Source organism: Tripterygium wilfordii, chromosome 22 (genome assembly GCF_013401445.1).
Source record: "Tripterygium wilfordii isolate XIE 37 chromosome 22, ASM1340144v1, whole genome shotgun sequence".
NCBI lineage: Eukaryota > Viridiplantae > Streptophyta > Magnoliopsida > Celastrales > Celastraceae > Tripterygium > Tripterygium wilfordii.
In genome coordinates, this window is record NC_052253.1 from 374,276 (window position 1) to 395,460 (window position 21,185).

Sequence of the window (21,185 nt, forward strand, 5' to 3'; positions counted from 1 at the left end):
AATGACAATGCTAACAGCACATAACATGAGCATTAAACTATTAAAGTGGTATCAAAAGTACTGGACCACCTGGCATTATAATCAAATTCAAGAATATGATGAAATTTACAAGTCCAACGATATTCTTTTTTGTCCAAAAAAATAATCAAATTGAACAACAAAATTTTGGAACGAAAACGTTAAATATTAACTCGAAACATTCTATGTCTCTCTTGTCATGAATTTAATTTGAACATGTTATCTCTTCAATGGTGCATGCGGACCACATGTACCACGTCAGCCTAATGACGTGGTTTGCTAATGTGAGCACGTAGATAGAGAGATGCTGCCTTTGATTTCCAAATCACTGTTAAAATTGCAAAATTATAACGTTCACATTCACAAGGTTAAATCTTGAACGTTTATGTGGCTTAGGACAGAAGCCACATATGGAGAGATTTCCTGTGAGAATCATTACATTGAGCCTAACTTCATGAATACATCAGTGAAACCTCCATATAATGATATATGGACTAACGTCTAGAAGAAAAACCAATAAAGATGCCTCTTTGATATTGAAAGGGCTAGACTAGAATATACTAGAATCAGATTGTTAAGACAAAAATGTCATGAGCAGTGCAAAAGCATTGTACAAAGAATGTATCAGAACAGGCGTCCTCAACTTGCCAGTCCAAGAATAAGAACATCCGAGGACACACCCAATGATGAACAGTGGTAAAAAATTCTCACCGGAGAAGTGAGATGCACTGAAAATGGCTGAGCTTATGAGAACCGCATGCCGCCAATCCATTGTGGAGGCAAGGGATGTCAACAGAAACCATCTGTAAACAGTTTCCTCTAGTACAGGAGCTATGAAGCAGTAAACTAGTACACAAGCAGTTCTTGACGTGAGGCTACTCATAAGAATTTCCTTCACAACAGGGTTGTTCACAGCCTGAAAGCATGAGCCAAAATACAATTAAGTGATCATAAACCTCAATCAAATGGTCAGGTAGATAAAATATCCACCTTTAGTTACTATGCGATGCCAACATCATAAACTGTTTTTCATCCCTAATGCGAAAAGATAAATTATATATTTCCTTCTACCTCCTTTCCTCCTTTTAGCTTTTCAAGACTCTATTTATACGATCAATATGTTAGGTTACAATTTAAAGATTTTCTGACAATTGTTCCTTTTTATCGTAGATGCTTGTTCAAAAGCTATGGAGTAAAGATAGTTGTAAAGCTCAGGGCTCACTGCTCAGGCAGATTGAAGGTCGTTCCATGTGTGCACAGGGAACAAACTACTTTAGCTAGGAAATTCGAGTTTCTAAGCTACAAGTGTACTCTAAACAAACAACTCAACCTATGATTCATGGAAATTTGTAGTGGTATTTGTAATGATGTAAATCTTTACAATAAATTAACAACTAAAATTGCCTTATCCGAGAGTTTAGTCGGGGATAGTTAATCATTCAAAAGAACTAAATAAATTCAGCACAGAAACAGGAAACAAGTATGTTAATCACATGTGGCCTCACTAATCTGTTAGCACTTCACATTCTAGCTCAGCAATAACAGAACAGCAAACTTATTTCTGAAGATGACAGTGCAGAACATCAACTATACATAAGGTATTTAAACCAAGGCAGTGCAAAGAAGGAAGAAAACTTTACTGCACCAACCTTTGTACCAACTATATTGTCAGAGAGGATGGAAGTCAGGAAAACCAATGAAATAATCGACCCAAAACCTAGAGCTGATGCCAGCAACCAGTTTCTTTCCTTTGCAGATTTGTTAGCATTGAAGCTTACAAAGGCACAGTTCGGCTTAGCAGCACCCAATAAAAAAGGAGCCCCAGCGAGTTCTAAAATTTGGAGAATAAGCAGTGACAATGCCTGCACTGGAGTTAAACAGATGAACATGAAGCTTCACGAACCAATATTGAACATACCATTTTACATATGACATAGTAAATCTTGCATACTTTCCATTTTCTATGTTCTCATCATTTTTAAAAAATACGTGGCCAAATGACCCACTTCCAAGCCCCTGCACCCGTAAGCAAGACAGCCACTTAAGCCGGAAGTTTCACTGACCTGAGGAACATAGCACGCTCTGCTAAGTGCTAACTATATGTGACACAGATGTAACTGTATAGTGCTTACAAGAGTAACTGATTATTCTCAAACAAGTTAATTTGCTCATAATGTTAGCAAATGAATAACATATCACTTCACTCCTAACTGATTAAGAGGAAACACAAACAAATAAGTTGCAAAAGAACTGTTCGATTGCATAATGCACCATGTTATGTTTATAGTGGCATGTTTCCACAAGCACCACAACCGCAGTAGATACATATGAATTCAATCTCCATATCAAGGAGCAAAGTCAATGCAAAAACAACCATCATCAGTCTAATTTTACGGCAATTGGAACCAAAATATTTCCAGGAAGCAGCAAATTTCAGAGGCCCAAAAATTGCAGACTCCCCAGCTCAAAGAAAGAGACTCATATTATGAAATCTTGCCTTCACCCTTTTATATCAAACTATCAATATATCCGTTCAAGGGTATTATAAATAACAATCAGTGCAGAGAAGAAATGTACTTACTTCAGTTTCTGGCTTAAGAATGGACTGATGCAATATGTAGGTGACAATAGACAAGCCTCCATAACCTAAAGGAATGTGCAAATTGAACATGTATATAGCCATGGTGCTCCATATACTCCCAGTGTCCCATGGAATATCCGATGCCAACACTGAGAAACCCTAAATCACCCGCATCACAAAACACAGAAACCCCAATTATTTCACAAGACAATTGAATCCGCTCATAACCCAACAAGAATATATGCTACATCCACATGTTCTGTATCCAAAAATCCAGAATACAGAGGCTCTCTCAAACCATAAATAAACCCTAGTCCGTGTTTTCTTAAACCCAGATAATTGCTTCTCAATTCACCACGGTTAAGTGATTAAACAAGTGAAAAATTTACAACCCATCAGAGGAAATGGGGTGTATTCACATAGATATTGAGTCAAATTAAGAAGCTAAACGTACCTCGGCGGGCTTATCCTGAATTTCCTTGTTGGTGCAGCGACACTCGAAGGAAGCTCTGAAGCTCGACTTGGGAAGTGAGAGACCAAGGCCAAATGAGGATGGCAATAACGGTTGGTTATAATCGCTGATCAGTTTTGCGGCTTGTCGGCGAATAGGACTAACGGTGGCCCAGAGTGGGGATATCATCGTGGGTCGTAAAGTAGTGAACTTTGTGGTTGCGTTGCGTGTGTAAAATAGTCAGCGAAGTTCATCCTCCAAGTCAAAGTCAAAGTCAAGTAGTCAACGACCTCGGTGTCTTCAACTCTTCCATGGCTCGAACCCACAATTTTACGAACTACAGAAGAGTTCATATTTCGCACAGAAACCCATTTGGCTGGTTGTTTGAGATGCTGACCAAAAACCATGGGAAGGCTTGATGTCGACATTGACGTCGAAAGGGGTTGTCATGGGAGAGGTGATATCAAATCCATCGAACCCCCTCTTCGAAGAATTCAAAAGGTGGGTCTTTGGATTTCAGTTTATGATTCAGAAATCACTCGTTTGTTCAACCATCAGATTCGATTATCGTTCTAGTCTTCTTGAAAGAGTTTCAGCTTATAAGAAGCTAACTGAGTCCGCCATTTTTGAGACTGTAAGTCCTTTAGGCAACGCATTGGTTCAAGTAGCTGAAGCCATGGAAATACAGAGATTGTAATGCGATTAGCTCATAAATGTCCACTCACTCCCAAGAAGTGGAACTTAAAGCAGCAAAAGCTGGACAATATGAGGCTGTGTTAATTCTCATTCGACTACAACAGTACAAAGTGAGTATCTTGAGATGTTATTCAATCTGGCCTTTGTCTCTTCATCTTGGCCTGAGGTTGGGAGGAACAAGAAAAAGAAGGGAGTCAACAATCAAGATGGAAGGCTGCAAGCGAATTCACAAATACCCGCTGCTGTTGTTGATGCTGCCAAAAGAAGGAAAACAGGTAATTCCGCTTCTTTCTTATAATTTGGGATGATAGCGAAGACCATGTGGTCTGTCGTTTGGTAGAGCTTACGCGTGAAAAAAAAAAAAAAAAACTTATAAATTCTCGAAAATAAGATAACTTATAAGCTATTAAATAAATTGTTGGGTGTTTGATGAAATTTTTAAAGCGCACTCTACCTTATACTTAATAATTTCATCATAAGCTAGCGTTTTTCAAAATAAACTCATTTGTGGGGCTTATATTCTTTTTTTGAACGTATACGAGATCTTCAATACTCTTTTACATACGCAACCAATTGTGTACCGGCTGGGGAACCAGTGCGTAGTGCATTGATCCTCTCCTGGATCCAATGGAGTATCATGCAAACTTGTCCTCTGAGTAGATATGCCTCTGTTTTTTGTTATTGGATTAATAGTACTTGAATCGAAAGGTTCTTCTTGGCAATCATTATCTGTTTTAATGGTTCTATTCCATTATACTCTGTTATTTTGGCCATCCATGCCGCAGTTCCTGTAAATCTTACATCTAAAGTAGCCTCAAACCAAGACATGAAAACAAGTGAAATTACTTTTCCTTTGAATTGATTAATAAATTTAAATCCTATAAATCTATGTAAAGAGTCAAATAGAAGCATCTTTGGTTTCAGTGGCAGGAATTTCTTGTTCTTTCTTTTATCTCTTTCTTGGTCTGGGAGGAAACACTGACACTAATGAGACTGTGTGTATGCAGAGATAATTGTGATTGCTATGTGATCCACGTTCACCACATCTTGAGTGAACTGAAGAAGCTATTGAAGAAAGAAAAGCTAAGATTCACCACATATAGAATACATTGACCATGAAGAAAGCAATAAAAGTTCTAGCTTCCTCAAGAAAAAAAGAGTTAAAGAAGTAGATACTACTCCCATGTGTTCCACACCAAGCTCGTTTACAATTCGTAAGAACTTGGTTCCCTAACATATGAGCCCGCCTAACACTTAGTTCTTATCATCTTCAATTGTAATGCCAATGCTTCATTCATTAATCTGAGTCTTCGTAGTTTGTGCATGACTCCTCCCGGCTAGGAATGGATCGGGTTGGTTGATTATCGGTCAACCGACTTTAAAGTATTTTGGTAATAGTAACCACCAATTGACTTATCTCTACATGGGTCGGGTGAAATTATCGACCGGATTTCATGGTTTGATTGACAATTGATTATCGGCCAAAAAAAATAGGTTGGTCATGGGTCAGTTGATGTGTAAAACCGATCCCCCTTTTTTCTTTTTGATTCAATTGGTGTAGTCACTCCTTTAGCCAAAGTATAGTTTCTCAATTGGCGTCTTTTTCTTGAAAGTACTCTCTTTGATGTAAGGTGAGTAGGGTAAACTGGAGTTAAGGTATTGATGCAGGTGACCCAATCAAGTAAGTCTCACATTGCTCAATGTACTGTGTACTATGTACTCTGTCTACAAATAGACATGCACACACTGCATGGAACATTGTCTCACCTATTCTACAAGATTTATTCTAGCAATAAAAAAGGAAAGTAAACAACATTTATGAGCTCAATGGATCGTGTTGAAATAAGCTTTGAAGATCCCAATTGGCGAAGATGGAACCAACATACGGAGTCCCTGAAGAAAAAGGTGTTTCCCACCATGACCTTAGGGGCTAGCAAAATGATGGAACGTACGCTGCGTGAAGCTGTGGTAGCAGGCGATATTGATGGCTTCATCGAAAGGCTTGAACGGTTCATGTTGGAGAAGCAACTAGCCGCAAATGTCATTGTCGAACAACCGAGTCCGATAGGGAACACATTGCTTCATATTGCAGCAGATTCAAGGAAGGTTGAGATTACTCAACTTTTGGCTCATCACTTTCCAAATCTACTTCCCAAGTTAAATTATCAAGGTAATAGTGCACTTCATCTTGCTGCTAGAGCCAAAAAGCATGAAAAGACAAATCATCAAGTTGATATTGCACTTTATCTTGCTGGTAGAGCTAAAATGCTTGAAACGGTTAAAGTTCTCGTCAACATCGCAAAGACTCTTCCGCCTTCAACTACTTCTGATGATACATTTATGATGATCAAGAATGAGAAAGGAAACACTGCGTTACATGAGGCGGTGATCCAAGAAATCCAGGAAGTAGCCTTCACCGATTTACCTGAGGCAGTGATGCAAGAACGCCATAAAGTAGCATATTGGCTTATTCAAGCAGATCATGAAGCAGCTTATTGTGTCAACGAGGAAGGTAAATCTCCTTTGTACCTGGCTACGGAGCTTGGCAACAAAAACATGCTGACACTGCTTTTGGAAGAAATAGCTACCGATGGCGATGGCTATGCAGTACTTGAAAAGTTAAAAGGAGAGAAGTCCCCAGTTGATGCAGCTCTTCTGCATGAAAACTCAGGTAATCATTCAACCAATATATGTGCATTAAGCATGATAATGTTGAAAAAATACCTCGGATGACCGTGAAAAGTTATCTTCTTATCCTGCCTTTGAATTTGAAATCGTATATATTATGTTCTTGTCATGTATTGCTCTTTAAGCATCATTGATATTAACCTATTCACTTTGTACTTTCAACATTTCAGGTATGCTAAAAGAAATATCTATCAAAAAGCCTGAACTTCTTCACTACATTGACAAAGAAGGTAAGAGCCCATTTCATTATGCAGCATCCATTGGTTCCGTCGAGGGAATCAAATTCCTCTTAAAAGCAAAGGAAGATGGTGCCCTGGTAAGAGACAATAATGGCTTCTATCCGATCCACGAAGCATGCAAAAATGGTCACGTTGATGTTGTCAGGCTGTTGCTTGAATTGTGGTCTGATCCAGGGGAGTTTCTCACTAATAAAGGCCAAAATATCTTTCATGTTGCCGCTGAAAGTGGAGAAGAAACTGTGGTGAGGTATCTACTCCATGCTCAGAAGCTCGCAGACTTTGTGGTGGAGATGGTGAACCAGAAGGACAAGGAAGGAAATACACCTTTGCATTTGGCGACTTTACATGCCCGTTCTATAGTAGTGTTTAGGCTGGTGCGCGAAAAAAATGTTGACAACAAATTGAAAAATGGTGCAAACTTGACTGCTTATGATCTTGCTGTGGAGCAATCAACGATAGTAGATTTGGGGAGCTCAGAGAAATCCAAGTTAGAAGCAATGGTAAGAGCTATTAACAATTGTACCTTTTAATTAGCCCTATCAGCACAACATATTTACTGTGACTGGTGCAGGGCAAGGCAACAGGGTCAGAACTTCAGGGTCGTAAAACCCTCATGGTCGATGATCATCAGAAGAAATCTAACTTATCGGGATGGAAACTCCGAGAATCTTACGAAAGGGTATGCAAGATCTTGTCCATAATATAGTAATTGTAGGTACATGATGTGGCCTAAAACTATCCTTTCATGTGCAGATGATGACTCTATCTATCTTACAATACGCCGCTCATGCACCTTTATCTGATAAACTCCGCGTTCAACCCCGGCCACCAAGTAAGGAAGATGTTTCAGCGAGCATAAACAGTCTTATTGTTGTAGCAACACTAGTTGCAGGTGCAACATTTGCTGCTTCAGTCGCTATACCCGGTGGGGATTCTGAAAAAGAAACAAAAAATTACAGATATGCGTTTCTGATTTTCAACACTATGGCAATGAATATGGCCATAATTGCAGCAATCATTCTGTGCTGGGCACAACAAGGTGATATTAACATAGCATCTCTGGCTGCTTGGGGCGTGTCGTGGATCGTGGGAGGTTCCCTCTACATGCTTTGCTTCGCATTCTTATCCGCAGTACTTATAGCAGTTAGCAAATACACGACATTTGCTTGGATTGTTGTTGTGATTGAAGGGGTGTATATTGTTTTCCACACAGTGCTTTTGGTTCCTCTGGTAATGCCATCCAGGATCAAGCAGATGCTCATAAGACTCTTTTACTTGGTTTTGTTTTCTGTATACTACATTGTTGTAAGGTTAGGGAAACGATCTGCTCTCGGAGGCAAGAAAAGTACCAGCAATCCTTGAAAGATTTCTCGGAGCAATATGAATAAATGACTGTAATATTAAGTGTGTTTGAGTGTGTGTGTTTCTTTGTATACGTACTTACGAATTGTTTTTCATTCAAGTTGTATTGTTCTGAAGACCACCATTGATGTACTGGAATGCAAAGGAACATTTTAATGTTCTATCATGTACAATGATACAAATATTTATGCCCATGTTATTTATGGTTACTTATCTCATACTTAATCAAATATTAAAGTACCCAACAAGTGGACAAGTGGTACCCCAACCGAGACCATGTTAAAATTCTCAACCTTAACACAATATTGTTAATAAGGATATTGTCCGTTCCGAGCCACGGGCCCGCACATATTTGTTTTTCATGCCTTAACACAATATTATTAATAAGGATATTGTCCGTTCCGAGCCACGGGCCCGCACATATTTGTTTTTCATGCCCGTGATACAACATGTCGAAATCTTGAAAACATCTCAATCAAACCCAAATTCAAAACACATATCCATAAGAAGGAAAAACTAAAGTCAATAGAAGTTGTAACAACTAAATCAGCCTAATGGAGCATGTCCACCACTCTTGTTGAAAAGTCTTTCTAGATAGCTAAAACGGGCACTTTGTGGTAATGCCAAGAACATCTGCCTCCGAGAACTGTCGTTGAACAACTCAACACCAAAGTAGAACACATCAGGATGAGACTCCTCGATATCTAGATCGACCAAAGCCTTAACCGATTGTTCACATGTTGGGTCCACAAGCTTGCCATTCTTCTTCACTTCATAATATTCTTTCTTCACAGCATAATAAGAACGTTTTTCTTCATCTTGGCATTTCATATTGGCTACCAATGTCTGAAATTCAGTGTTTTGAACAGTTTCAGTAGCTTTCTTCTTCCTTTTCCTACTTGTTCCCTCTTTTCGCGACCTCTTTCCAGTAGAACCGGAACCCTGCATCGGTGTGTTTGCTTTCACTAAAGAAGTACCAGTTGACAGTTCTTCAGAACTATGATCCAAAGATGATTGTGAACTGCTTGCCTTGACAATGTAAGTAGCTAACTTGAGGAACAGAAGCTGTCCAATATCACACATATCATCAGAATCATCACTACTGCTACTAGTCTCACTCATATCCACCTCTGTACAATAACAAACAAGAATCATATCAGAACAATAACAAAAGTTTTCAAAAGTCAGGCCCTTTGAGCCTTGAACAAGCTTCCCAAGCATCGAAATCATGCTCAAAAGTTGATATTGGCATGTCTGCTGATAGTTTTTTCACTATACATCTGACGAAATGGCTTTGCAACATACAACATCTAGATCTCTATAGATAATAATTATATGTTGAGGCATAAGAGTGGAATAAAATCGAATAGCCAGGCAGCTTCCTTCGCAAATAACAGAGAATAATAAATTCGAACCCAAAAAATCGCAATCAAAAATTGAAATCGAATCCAGAAATCAATTCAATTGCAATCACTCCAAATGCCCACAGCTGAAAATCTCATCCTATATTGAAATCAAAACCAAATGGGATCCTCACATCTTTTCAATGTGGGATTCCTAACATCATTCAAGGTAGAACAAGAAGAGAGATAAATCTCTTACCAGGGTCTGTCTCGCGAATTCGATCCTTATGCTGGTCTGGCGACGTGAAGACGAAGAAGGAGAAGCCTTGGTGGAAAAATGGGCTTCAGAGCTTTAGTACACGCTCAGCCCAACCTAGCCTTTGAGTTTTAAAGCCCAGGTCTGCCCAGATTTTATTGGGCCTTAAAAAGTGGCCTGGATAATATGTTTTCGCTTTGGGCCTTCATACCATAGTGTTCTTTACTTCTTTCCTCTTTTTTATTTTTCTTTCTTTTTTTTTTCTTAAAAAAAAACCTTAATAACGCAATGTCCACATTCCCACCTCTCCCTCTCTCTCACACTCTCTCTCGCTCTCTCTCTCTCTCTCTCTAATTTTGCATGGTTCGGTTTATCCCAGGCAATCATTCTCTTCCGACGTCGGAAAGCTGGCAATTTGGAAATTCCGGCAACAACCAGAAGATGGTGGCGGAAGTAGAGCCGGTGGGAGCTCATCGTATGTCGTTCGGGTTTCCCGATAAGTTACCTCCAGGATTTCCAGTTCTATGTCTACAATCTGACCGTGGGCATCCTCTCGGTATATTCCAAGGTGATCCATTGAGCAACTCCTTCGGCCTCATCTTACTTGAGATCGCCATCGTTGTCGTGGCTTCTCGCGTTGTTCGTTTTCTTCTCAAGCCTCTCAAGCAGCCCAGGGTCGTTTCCGATCTCATTGTAAGTCTACGTACATTGATTTCCTTAACAACATTTTATGCATTTTTTGGGAATTAAGGAAAATGTGGAATTAAATCACAATTGAATTGAAGAAGCAGACCATGTTTATGCGATCATGCCAAATTTAGTTAGAATTGTATCTTATATGTGTCAATCTCTTCTGCAATTGATGATTGATAGATCTGAATTTGATGATTTTCCAAGGGTGGTATATTCGTTGGACCGTCTCTTCTAGGCCGAAACAAGACGTTCTCGACTCGCTTGTTCCCAGAGAATACGAAGTTCGTGGTGAGGAACATGGGAATCATGGGTTTCATGTATTTTCTTTTCATCTCCGGAGTGAAAATGGATCTCACATTGGTTAAAAAATCAGGAAGAAAGCATGTGGCCATAGCCACTTTTGGAGTGCTTGCTCCTCTATTGGCAGTGCTGGGTTTGGCTTATATTATTAGACCACAGATGGACAAAGAACTCGCTAAGCATTCTTCAATTGGAGCAGTTGCTTCATCTGTGGCCATCCCTGCATTTCCAGTGCTCTTCCCAATCCTCAAAGAGCTTAATTTACTCAGCTCCGAAGTGGGCCGGATGGCACTGTCAACTGCCATAATAAGCGATGCAATCGGTCTTAATGCAATTGTTGCATTTGAAGCAATAAAACAGGGCGAAGCAGATAGTAAAAGTGCAATATGGTATGTGATTTCAACAATTGTTTTAGCAATATTCATGGTCACTGCCGTTCGGAAATTTATGATCTGGATAATCGAGAGGACACCAGAAGGAAAACCTGTTGATCAGAGCTATGTGACTGTCATTTTATTGGGCGTTCTTATTATTGGGTTTCTCACAGACATGTTTGGCATTGCAATCGCCAATGGGTCTCTCTGGCTGGGGCTGGTGATTCCAGACGGTCCTCCACTTGGATCCACTCTTGTGGATAAGACAGAGACGTTTATAATGGAAATCTTGATGCCATTTTCTTTTGCCTATATTGGGCTTTTCACAGATGTGTACTCCATGGCCTCGATTGGATGGTCTGGTGTTGCGCCTTTGTTTTATATGGTGTTAATTGGGTATGCATTCAAGTTTATCGCGACTCTGTTGCCTTCTCTGTTTTATAATATACCACTAAGAGACAGTCTCACTCTGAGTCTTATAATGAGCTTAAGAGGCCAAGTGGAGATTTTGGTCTATGTTCACTGGATGGACAAAAAGGTATATATTTCTCTCACCTTAGTAAGAAAATGCATCTCCAGACTTGTGTTCTTAGTAATTACATTCAAAAAACTTGTCATCTTTATCTAAATGTTCTTTTTGATTTTACATACATGTCAAACACAGATTGTTGGGATACCACGCTTCAGTTTGATGATTTTGTTAACGTTGGCAGTTACTGCCGTAGCTACACCTCTAATTGCAGTCTTTTACGACCCAACGAGGCCTTATATGGTCAACAAGAGAAGAACCATTCAACACACTCCTCCAAACACAGAGATGGGGATAGTCCTCTGCATTCATGACCGAGAAAGCGTGAATGGCCTTATCAACCTTCTTGAAATCTCCTATCCTACCACAACAAGCAGATTCGACGTATACGCGATCCATCTTGTCGAGCTCCTTGGCCGTGCTGCTCCGGTCTTTGTTGACCACGACAAGGAGGAGGAAGATGACCGACGCTCTAATGCTCACACTGCAGATGACACCATTTACAGTGCCTTAAAGCTTTACCAAGAAGTGAGAGCAGAGTTTGTGAACATACACACATTCACAGTCCAAGCACCTAAGCGTACAATGTACCAGAATATCTGTGAAATGGCTTTACTTAACAAAGCCACCATTATTATCATACCCTACCATAAAGAACACCTGGATGATGTTACTGGGACAGAGATTGTTCGAAGAGGGATTCAATCGGTCAATTCAAGTGTTTTAGCTCATGCACCATGTTCGGTTGGGGTTCTAGTGGATAAGGGTGAACTCCGGCACCCCATTGTTGGACGGAGAGTGAGACAGACGGAATTGAACTTTGTTGTGCTTTTCTTAGGAGGAGCAGATGCTCGTGAAGCGCTTGCTTATGCAGACAGGATGGTTGTGAACCCTGATGTGACATTGACGGTGATAAGGTTTCTTTCACATAACTATGAAGGAGATGATGAGATGGAAAAGAAGCTCGACGATGGGGTTGTAACGTCGTTCTGGGTGAAGAACGAAGCAAACGAGAGAGTGATTTACAGAGAAGTTGTGGTGAAGAATGGTGAGGAAACAGTTGCTGCAATACAAGCGTTGAACGATGGAATTTATGACTTGTGGATTATGGGGAGGAAACAGGGGATTAATCCAGTTCTTTTGGAGGGGTTATTGAATTGGAGTGAGAATATTCAAGAACTAGGTGTGATTGGAGATATCGTTGCGGCGGCTGATTTTGGAAGTAATGGGTCTGTTTTGGTGATTCAACAGCAGATATTGAGAGGCCAAGGGGCTACTGCTGTTGGTGCCGCGGGTGGTGTTGATGCTACAGAAAAATCTCCCTGCAATTTTCTTTCACGTTTTTTGTAGGTTTGCAAATTTTGTCTTCTTTTAATTTGTCTCTTTCATGTAAAGATTCATCAATTATAATTTAGCAATGATTAATGATTCGATTCATTTACTCTGGTTCTCATGGTCTTTTTTGTGCAAGTATTTTCAGTTATCATGGTTACCGGGTTCAGGGAAAGAACATGCTTATGACATATCTAATACAGTCTAGATCAGAAATTAAGATCCGGTTCTCATCCATATTCACAGCAATTCCAAAAATCGCAAGAAGAAGTCAACACCACGTCACCACCCGATTCATCTTAGAAGGAAAAAAACACCCAATGCATGAGATTTTAACAATGTAATCATATAAAAAAAACACTACAGTAGTTGTCATTTATGGGGTTATTAGGATCACGTCTATGACCCTATTCTCCGATACCATGTTTATAATGTGAAGAATTTGAGAGGGATGAGAGAAAAAAAGATAAGTAGGAGGCGAGAGAGGTTTTGGACCCAAATCTACCCTCTAAGCCTAACGCTCAAGTGACTTCGTCCTTCAAAAGGCGCATCAACATTAAGTGTTTGAGGTTGGGCTCATACTTATAACCACTACATCAAATTGATGTGGGAGTTTTTACAAGTCTAACAGAAAGAAATTATCAAGATACAGTTCACAACTTCAAAGCCCTGCTACAGATTCTAGAGGACTGGCACCATCGATGATAAACAACAAACAGATGCACAAAAAAACCCTAAAACTCATTAATTTTCAAACCTGCAGTGTAATATAATAAGGAGATAAATCGCATATTAACTTGGAAGCCATAACTTCAAGATTACGGATAGGAAACAAAATTTGTTTACGTATATCCTAAATTCTAGATTCACGAAGAAGCTCTCACCAACAGAGAGCCGCCCTTATTATCAGTAAGAAATGCTTAATCTGAGCATTTAAATGATGAAAATGAATCAACAAAAAAGAGAATGAGTGATGATTACTCGACAGCAGCATGCTCAGCTTCTGTAGTTTTCTCAATATTAGCAGCAGGAGTCTCTAGTTTAGTTGGGTCAGAAAGGGCATTAGAAGCAGCATCATTAGCAGGTGAAGAAGGCGTATTCCCAGCCTTGGCAGGGGAAGTAGGCGTCAACCCAGCCGCGACAGGGGAAGCAGGCGTCTTTCCAGCCATGGTGGGGGGGAAGTAGGTGTCTTTCCAGCTGTGGAAGTAGAAGTTGGCGTTTTTGCTGCAGCCCCAACAACAGTAGGTGTGGAAACTTTCCCATTCTTGGTGTTTTTCCCTTCCTTTGCGTCATTTACATCTTCCCCTTCCTTATCATCCTTTCCATCTTTGGCAGGTGCGGGTGGGGGTGGTAACGTATGGGGAGGACAGTTTTGTTTCAGCTTCGAGAAAATTTGCCTCGTCCTCGAAAGGTCAGTGGGTTTCCCAGGCTTTGGACCCTGAACAACCACAACTCCGGTCTTCTTCTCAGAATCTTTCTTCCCTCTCTTCCTCTCAATATTAGGCACCTCATGAGGAATGAGCTCTGCGATTGCTTTCCAACACTGTTTATCAGCATCTTTGTGGAATTTCTCTTGGTTGGCCAAGTACAACTACACAGGAGAAAGTTTGGTTTAGTCTTAGCAATATATAAAAGGAAACAAGTATGGTAAAATAAGAAAGTAAGAAACAAAAGCAAATAAGATCTGTGAATCGCATTTTGACTGGTTACCTTTTCTCGTTCCCTGTTGTTTGATTTATTTGTTCCACAACTGAGCTTCCTTTTCTCATCGTTTTGTACTGTTCAGCTTCCTCGATGATCTGGTTGCGCATATCCTTCTCTCTTTTCTCTTTTTCCTCGAGATGGATGACATTTTGACTGCATAATGAGATGATCAAGGTTGAGCAACTAACAGTTTCAAGACAATTCAAACAATTCCAATAGCAATCACCAAACATTGTTTGTAGACAATCCATTCCATTGTCAATCCACATGTATATACATGCTAACCAGCAATTCTCATAACTTCATTGAATAACAGAGATGCCTACATGTGATCTATACACAAAGGGTTCTTCAAACAGTTTTTTTTTTAGAATCTCCTTCTAGTTTATAAATAACCACTAACTTGAGCGACATCCTAACAGCCATTGCAGTTGCTTCTACCCCAATTATTAAAACCAAAACATTCAGGTCACACACTGATGTAAACATCGAATGTGAAATACCACATCGGTGGATTCAAGGCCTGAGTTGCAGTATATAAGTTGGGCAATCCTAACATTAGTTAACCGGTTTTCTAGTGGCTAGTTAGGCCCGCTTGTGGCTGGGCTTGGGCTTGGATCTACATCACAAACCTTCCTGCATTGGAGTCCACCATTAGTGCAAAGCTGGTCGGTAAACCACAATGATTAGTTGTTTTTCTACACAATGAAAATATACTGACCATTTCAACGAACTCATTCAGAAATCATCAAAAATGCTAAAGATCTCAATGTTTTTGTCCCAACTGACCATTTCAACGAACTCATTCAGAAATCATCAAAAATGCTAAAGATCTCAATGTTTTTGTCCCAACTATCCCAAAATGCTGAGAAGGACGAACATGTCTCAGACGAACATGATCTACGTGAAATCGTTGGCTCCACATGCCACGAATGAAATAGTGTGTGTTCATCACTGCAGCATGTGGAATAGCGGGAAAAAAACACTGGGATGTGTTGCTGAAAGAAATTGGCCTCAACTCCAAAGACCTTTTGGTTCTCCTAGCATGAAACTGAACAAACCCAATTCCAACCATGTGATAACAAATCAAGATCCGAACTATCCTAAAATGTCCTACCTTTCGTGAATAAAAATTAGAATATCAAAAACTCATCGACGCCACTCGCGAAATGCCTCGCCTTCCTCAGGCTTCACTCGTTGGGAGGGGGCAGCACTGGTCCCTCGGAGGCAAAAGACCCTCCATAATCACCACCACCACCACCACCACCCACCACCATCATTCTCATTGGCCTCACCGACTGAGCTTTCAAAAGGGGTCATGTACTCTGGATTCGAAGTTGTAACACCGAAATCGTACCCCTCAGGAGAATGTGGGTTCTCGTTGCCATAATTAGGCATAGAAGAATTGTCGTTGGGAGCATCAAAGCTGATGCCAGTAGACGGCGGAGGAAGGTCGCAAGAGAAATCATTGACGGGAGAGAATGAAGAGTCGTAGCCATCGTTGTGTAAAGGACGGGTCGTTGGAGACGGTACGTAGTGGTCCTGGGAATGGTGGGTCAACTGGTCATCTCCTTCGTTAAATGACTCGAAAGACGCAATTTTTGATGTTGCTGGTGTGGAGTCTCTGTTACAGGGTTTGGTTTGTAATGGTGAGTGTGGCTTTGAGTATTTTCTGTAAAGAGAGAGAAGAGATCGTTGTGTCCGGATCGTTGGTACGGTGGCAGCATCAAAATACAAAATTCAATTTGCACATGTAAATCACCAAATTGTCCTCTTTTTTTTCTCTTGAAACGATGCCGTTTTCATTTCGTTTTGTTTTGTCCTTTTGGGCCAAAAGTCAAAACCCACAAAACTTTATGATTTGGTCAGTCATAGGAAAGTGCGTTCTTATTAGTTTGGAAGTTTCGCTCAATTACATTTAGCATTAAGTTACATGTGTAAGAGCATCCACAATGGGATGAATTTAAAGTGCTTGAGATGATATTTTCTTGATAAATTAAGCACTAGATGTTCACAATGAATACTTGAGATGATACTTTCTTGATAAGTTAAGCACTACATCCACACTTGTGATAAAAAAATGATACTTGAAAAATTAGTTAATACTTGATCTTTGAAGTGTATGGTAATTGATGAATAGTGAAGAAAGAGATGATGAAGAAGGAAGAGAGATGTGATGAAAAGTAAGAGAGAGATGATGGAAAGGAAGAGAGAAAATGAAAAGGAAAAGAGAGGTGATAGAAAATAAGAGAGAGATTATTAAAAGGAAGAGAGAGAAAATAAAGAAAATGAGTATAGAGTATTGGAATGTATGGGGTGTTGATGAATAGTATAGGTTATATGACCCAATCACCCAATTAAATTGTGCCACTTAAGAGAGAGGAGAAGAGAGAGAATATAATTTAGTAAAATTTGGAGTGTGTGCACAAGTAGCACCATTGTGGATGCTCTAAGCGATTTGACCATACCATACCGCCAGGATTCCAAATTCTGCGCCCGCGACAACACTCTAAACCTCAGAAACTGTCGTATTTATCTAGGTAATCCTCTCCGCTAGGCTAGGCCAGGCCCATACCTTGACGTGGGATGCACGCCCATACATGCATAGATGGGTTGCTCATATACCAAATGGATCTATCTCTTGTGATTGCAAACTTTCTTAATAATTGTGTATCATAATAATCAGATAGTAATACAAAGCATACTTCTGGTTATATGAACTCTACCGGCTCCTAGTTATTCTTTCTGCACAAGATGCTCAACATCTCCTAGTTCTACTTCACTTGCTAGCATCCCTCCATTTTCATTTTGAAAGAGCAACTCAATCTGCTCTAGTGACTTTCCTTTAGTCTCAGGAACAATTGTGTGAACAAAGACAACAGAGAAAGCAGAAATCGCTGAGAAAACCAAGAATGTTCCACCCACTGTTATTGAACGGGAGACGGTAAGGAAAGACATTGCAACCAGGCCGCTGCAAACCCTATTTCCAACTGCCCCGAGTGCTGCTGCTTGGGCACGCAACCTCAATGGGAATATTTCAGATGTCAAAACCCAGCAAACAGGACCAATCCCAACGGAAAAGAAGGCGACATTCCCACAAACGAGTAAAATTGCTGAAGCAATCCCAACCTGTCCTTGTCCCAGTAAGGAGAGACAGAGCCCCAGACTAAATAAACAAATAGTCATTCCAATTGTGCTTAGGTAGAGCAAGGGCTTTCTGCCAAGTTTGTCAATGAGAAATATAGCTACCAAGATAAAGGCCGTCTTCGACACACCCACAGCAACTGTTGCACCAAGAACATTATTGCCCTCAACTCCAGCTTCTTTGAAGATTTCAGGGCTGTAATAAACAGTAGCATCTATCCCTGTGATCTGTTGGAAACATTGGATTCCAAAACCAACAACCAACATTCGTCGAACCGATGGAGAAGGGCGCAACAATTCCCGCCACACGGCTTTCTCTTCGTGCTTCTCTCCATTAGTAAAACCAGCAGCTAGTTGTATTTCTGCAAGTCTCTCCTCCACCTCTCCCTCATTCTCATTTGTTTTCAATAGCACTGATTTTGCTTCTTCAACTCGATTCTGCATGACCAACCACCTTGGTGACTCGGGGATTATAAAAAGTGCAAATCCGATGAATACTGAGGGCAAAATTCCCACAGCAAGCATTATTCTCCAGTTTGTATGCACTGGAAGTCCTGAAAATGCATAGTTGGAGATGTATCCAAGTAAGATACCAAAATTAATGAAAATCTCTGGGAAGGAGGTAAGTGTGCCTCTAGCTTCAGTGGGTGATATCTCAGCTATATAGACAGGAGCAACCATGCCTCCAAGGCCGATTCCAACCCCGGCCAATAATCTTCCTATCATTAGTACTCGAAATGAAGGAGCAAGTGTCATTATAGCTGCACCAAGTTGGAAGATAACTGCAGCTAAGCCCATTGTCCATTTTCTACCAATAATATCGGATGTTCTTCCACCAGCCAAACTACCAAAAAGTGAAACAATGCTCAGAATGCCAACAAGTACTTCTTCCTGTACTTCAGTTATCTTTAAATCTTCTTGAATGAATATGATTGCTCCACTCATAACGCCTACATCTGCATTTTGAACCAAAATACCAAATTGCTCGCTAGTTATAGCATTTCACTCATTTCTTTCAATATACGAAAGGAAAACAATAACAAGTATAGTGTGACTGTTTATAATTCTATTGCACACACTACAGGGAAGAACCAGTAAAAAGAAAATTCAAAATAAAAAGTAATCAAAAAACAGTTGGAGCTCCATAAAGAGAACAAAAGCGATTATGGGATGAAAGAAAGAGTTCGATTCTTTGACTGCCTAGGAATGAGGAAAAAAAAGAAAAGAAACGCAGGATTATGACTGAATTCTGCAATAATCCAAAATCTGCATTTTCTTGTGATCTCCAAGTTCCACTCCATCCTCTTTGACATAATGCACAACCAATACTTCTTCCATCGTTGAGTCAGCGGAATGCCACTAGCAAGTAACCAAATTGCAATCTAACGCTCCCATAAAAGATATGCTGTACCTATCATCCTAAACAAGTAAGATCTGCATAGAAATCCAACTTTGTCACCAAGGGGACACCTCAATGGTTTGAAAATGGCAATGCTAACTTAGATGCCTGATGTACAAATGCCAGAGTAGTGGAATGTGGCATTTATTGAACTGAAAGAGGCTACCCCTAGTCTTAGAGCCAAATGACCTCTTGAGAAACCAAAACAAGTTTATGGAAACATTTATCCTCGTGAACCTATGATTATTGCTTGGTCAGTAAGGTCAAGTAGTTAATTCAATCCTTTGACGGCTGACAAAATGCCTCAAATCAACAGATCAAAGGCAGACCACAAACGGAAGAGTAATAGTGTAAAAAACAATGTAAACAGCAGAAGCTTACCATATCCAAGAAGAACATGATTGAGAGAAGCGAAAACAGCACAGGCTATCACATATTTTCTGGTACTGCTACTCGTGTCCTGATAATGATGATGTGAAGCATCATTACCATCCTCAGGAAACTCAGAATCCATTCTCCTGTATTTGTTCTTGCTCCCAAGAGAAACCCCTCCCAACCCCATCCCTGTCCTCCCATTTTCTTGGACACCCGCCATTCCTCTCCTGTATTCCCCCGATCCAAAACTGAGAAACAGAGGAAACCCAGTAGCTCTGGCAGGCACTTTTGACCGGGGATTAAGCCATGGATTTGGGTTTTTTTTCCTTAGATCCAGAAAAGAGAGACGAGATAAGGAATATACGAATTGTCTTTAACGCAAGTGGGGTATTTTTGTTTTTCAGTTTTCAGACAAGCAAGCAACTTTATTTGGTTAATGGCTTAATGCACAGTTTAATTGATAAAAAAAAAAGGTTTTCATCACGAGGCCTTCACCTGCTACTTAAATAAGGTTTAATGGCGCTTTCGCGGCGACATCAAGTCATCAAGAACTCGCAGCTGTGACCATGAGTGGTAATTTTCCTCCGCTGGATGGTCTTCTCTCAGTCATCTCTTTGAAAATTCATCTACCATTTTTGTTCGAGCAAAGAGGACAATGGACTCTTAAACTACAAGTAATCTAGTACATTGATTGCATCGCTGTGCCTGTCAATCTCTGCATGTCGTTTTGGGATTTTTCTTTTTCAAAGCCGTTTAACATTCTAATAGAAGAGTCGAGTGTTCTTCATCGGGTCACAGTGATGGGCTGGGCTTCAGTTGGACTTTGGGCTTTTCATGTGGGCTATGTCATGTAGCCCAATACGACGGCATGGGCTCTGAAAAGCAGGCTTACTAGCCCAATAAGATGGTATGGGCTCTGAAAAGCAGGTACAGCTTAGAATTGGCCCGCATCTATCCCATGCCTGACGAAGTCCGTGGACCCAAATAGTGTACCGTGAATAATGGGGTTATCATGGAGTAATGAATTGCGATAGTTTAATTGGTTATCTTTTCAAACTTAGGGCATATGGTGCTCGATGTCGAGAGTTCAAACCAATCAATTAAGATATTTTTCTCCTGAAATTTTGGTTTTGTGGGCTTATCTCATTTCTAGGGTCCTTCCCCATGTGTTTTGGCTCAATCTTACATGTCGTCAATATGATGCAAGTTGTTCTATGACTTGATATTTACGCTCGTTAAATTGTCTAAATAACATGTTGGACTAGGTAGGTGGTTTTTGTGTTAAAAAATAAAATAAAAAAGAGTTTATCATGGACCACTTGCGTCTTCTATGGTATTGCTATTCATTTTTTAAGTATAAATGGCTGTCGACTTTTACCATTCCAAACCGTATATATAGCACTAAAATTAATGCATGATAATTGTTAATACTTAGAACTACATATTAAGTTCGAGGAAATATATGTTGCAACCAACCAATGGTAGCACGAAACCTTCTCACTAATTAATAATCCTTCTCTTTCAATCAATTTCATGAGCACTATCGATATATATATATATATATTATAATTTAAGCATTAATTGTCAACTGCAGCAAGATAAGTAGCATACTACTGGTGTTTGGAAGGTCAATGTGGAAGGGGAAAGTAAAAGAGCATAAGATAATGGCATATTATGCGAGTCTTCACACGATCCATTTAG

General features: G+C 40.0%; 6 protein-coding genes across 8 annotated transcripts; 2 read left to right on the forward strand and 4 right to left on the reverse strand.

Moving 5' to 3' along the window:
* Nucleotides 1–400: 400 nt before the first annotated feature.
* Nucleotides 401–3,268, reverse strand: LOC119992191. The gene is made up of 4 exons (XM_038838859.1): nt 3,054–3,268; nt 2,600–2,758; nt 1,668–1,880; nt 401–934 (listed from the first exon to the last, which is right to left on the reverse strand). The coding sequence occupies exons 1-4, from the start codon at nt 3,237–3,239 to the stop codon at nt 593–595; spliced, it is 900 nt and encodes a 299-aa protein (XP_038694787.1). The 5' UTR covers nt 3,240–3,268; the 3' UTR covers nt 401–592.
* An 87-nt stretch (nt 3,269–3,355) lies between these two features.
* LOC119992189 (protein ACCELERATED CELL DEATH 6-like) lies at nt 3,356–8,377 on the forward strand. Of its 3 annotated transcripts, none has more exons than XM_038838856.1 (5): nt 3,356–4,021; nt 4,754–6,417; nt 6,605–7,173; nt 7,245–7,352; nt 7,427–8,377. In XM_038838856.1, exons 2-5 carry the CDS (start codon nt 5,565–5,567, stop codon nt 8,033–8,035), a joined length of 2,139 nt encoding a protein of 712 aa, XP_038694784.1. In that variant the 5' UTR covers nt 3,356–4,021; nt 4,754–5,564; the 3' UTR covers nt 8,036–8,377. The 3 variants fall into 3 exon arrangements, with proteins under 3 accessions (XP_038694784.1, XP_038694785.1, XP_038694786.1); XM_038838858.1 differs by lacking the exon at nt 3,356–4,021 and having other exon boundaries at nt 5,778–5,916; nt 6,005–6,417; XM_038838857.1 differs by lacking the exon at nt 3,356–4,021 and having other exon boundaries at nt 4,169–6,417.
* Nucleotides 8,378–8,462: 85 nt separating this feature from the next.
* On the reverse strand, nt 8,463–9,763 carry LOC119992192. Its single transcript, XM_038838860.1, has 2 exons — nt 9,638–9,763; nt 8,463–9,165 (listed from the first exon to the last, which is right to left on the reverse strand). The coding sequence occupies exon 2, from the start codon at nt 9,155–9,157 to the stop codon at nt 8,582–8,584; it is 576 nt and encodes a 191-aa protein (XP_038694788.1). The 5' UTR covers nt 9,158–9,165; nt 9,638–9,763; the 3' UTR covers nt 8,463–8,581.
* A 216-nt stretch (nt 9,764–9,979) lies between these two features.
* On the forward strand, nt 9,980–12,935 carry LOC119992200 (cation/H(+) antiporter 24-like). The gene is made up of 3 exons (XM_038838867.1): nt 9,980–10,327; nt 10,532–11,539; nt 11,666–12,935. The coding sequence occupies exons 1-3, from the start codon at nt 9,995–9,997 to the stop codon at nt 12,878–12,880; spliced, it is 2,556 nt and encodes an 851-aa protein (XP_038694795.1). The 5' UTR covers nt 9,980–9,994; the 3' UTR covers nt 12,881–12,935.
* An 828-nt stretch (nt 12,936–13,763) lies between these two features.
* On the reverse strand, nt 13,764–17,164 carry LOC119990868 (clathrin light chain 1). Its single transcript, XM_038836996.1, is given in 7 exon segments — nt 13,764–14,453; nt 14,573–14,631; nt 14,634–14,720; nt 15,721–15,757; nt 15,760–15,831; nt 15,833–16,190; nt 17,142–17,164. Coding segments are annotated over 7 exon segments (1,101 nt in total). The 3' UTR covers nt 13,764–13,988.
* A 25-nt stretch (nt 17,165–17,189) lies between these two features.
* On the reverse strand, nt 17,190–20,199 carry LOC119990623 (probable polyol transporter 4). Its single transcript, XM_038836628.1, has 2 exons — nt 19,491–20,199; nt 17,190–18,666 (listed from the first exon to the last, which is right to left on the reverse strand). The coding sequence occupies exons 1-2, from the start codon at nt 19,702–19,704 to the stop codon at nt 17,303–17,305; spliced, it is 1,578 nt and encodes a 525-aa protein (XP_038692556.1). The 5' UTR covers nt 19,705–20,199; the 3' UTR covers nt 17,190–17,302.
* Between the last annotated feature and the right edge of the window lie 986 nt (nt 20,200–21,185).

Excerpts from the sequence above, each read along its gene's own strand:
- LOC119992200 (XM_038838867.1), top strand. The coding sequence starts at position 9,995 with ATGGTTCGGTTTATCCCAGGCAATCATTCTCTTCCGACGTCGGAAAGC. Across the intron at positions 10,328-10,531 it reads GGGTCGTTTCCGATCTCATT|GGTGGTATATTCGTTGGACC; the intron begins GTAAGTCTACGT and ends TGATTTTCCAAG. Across the intron at positions 11,540-11,665 it reads TTCACTGGATGGACAAAAAG|ATTGTTGGGATACCACGCTT; the intron begins GTATATATTTCT and ends TGTCAAACACAG.
- LOC119992189 (XM_038838856.1), top strand. The coding sequence starts at position 5,565 with ATGAGCTCAATGGATCGTGTTGAAATAAGCTTTGAAGATCCCAATTGG. Across the intron at positions 7,174-7,244 it reads AATCCAAGTTAGAAGCAATG|GGCAAGGCAACAGGGTCAGA; the intron begins GTAAGAGCTATT and ends TGACTGGTGCAG. Across the intron at positions 7,353-7,426 it reads TCCGAGAATCTTACGAAAGG|ATGATGACTCTATCTATCTT; the intron begins GTATGCAAGATC and ends TTTCATGTGCAG.
- LOC119992191 (XM_038838859.1), bottom strand. The coding sequence starts at position 3,239 with ATGATATCCCCACTCTGGGCCACCGTTAGTCCTATTCGCCGACAAGCC. Across the intron at positions 2,759-3,053 it reads TTCAGGATAAGCCCGCCGAG|GGTTTCTCAGTGTTGGCATC; the intron begins GTACGTTTAGCT and ends CGGGTGATTTAG. Across the intron at positions 1,881-2,599 it reads TTCTTAAGCCAGAAACTGAA|GCATTGTCACTGCTTATTCT; the intron begins GTAAGTACATTT and ends ACTCCAGTGCAG.
- LOC119992192 (XM_038838860.1), bottom strand. The coding sequence starts at position 9,157 with ATGAGTGAGACTAGTAGCAGTAGTGATGATTCTGATGATATGTGTGAT.
- LOC119990623 (XM_038836628.1), bottom strand. The coding sequence starts at position 19,704 with ATGGCGGGTGTCCAAGAAAATGGGAGGACAGGGATGGGGTTGGGAGGG. Across the intron at positions 18,667-19,490 it reads TCATGTTCTTCTTGGATATG|ATGTAGGCGTTATGAGTGGA; the intron begins GTAAGCTTCTGC and ends TTCAAAATGCAG.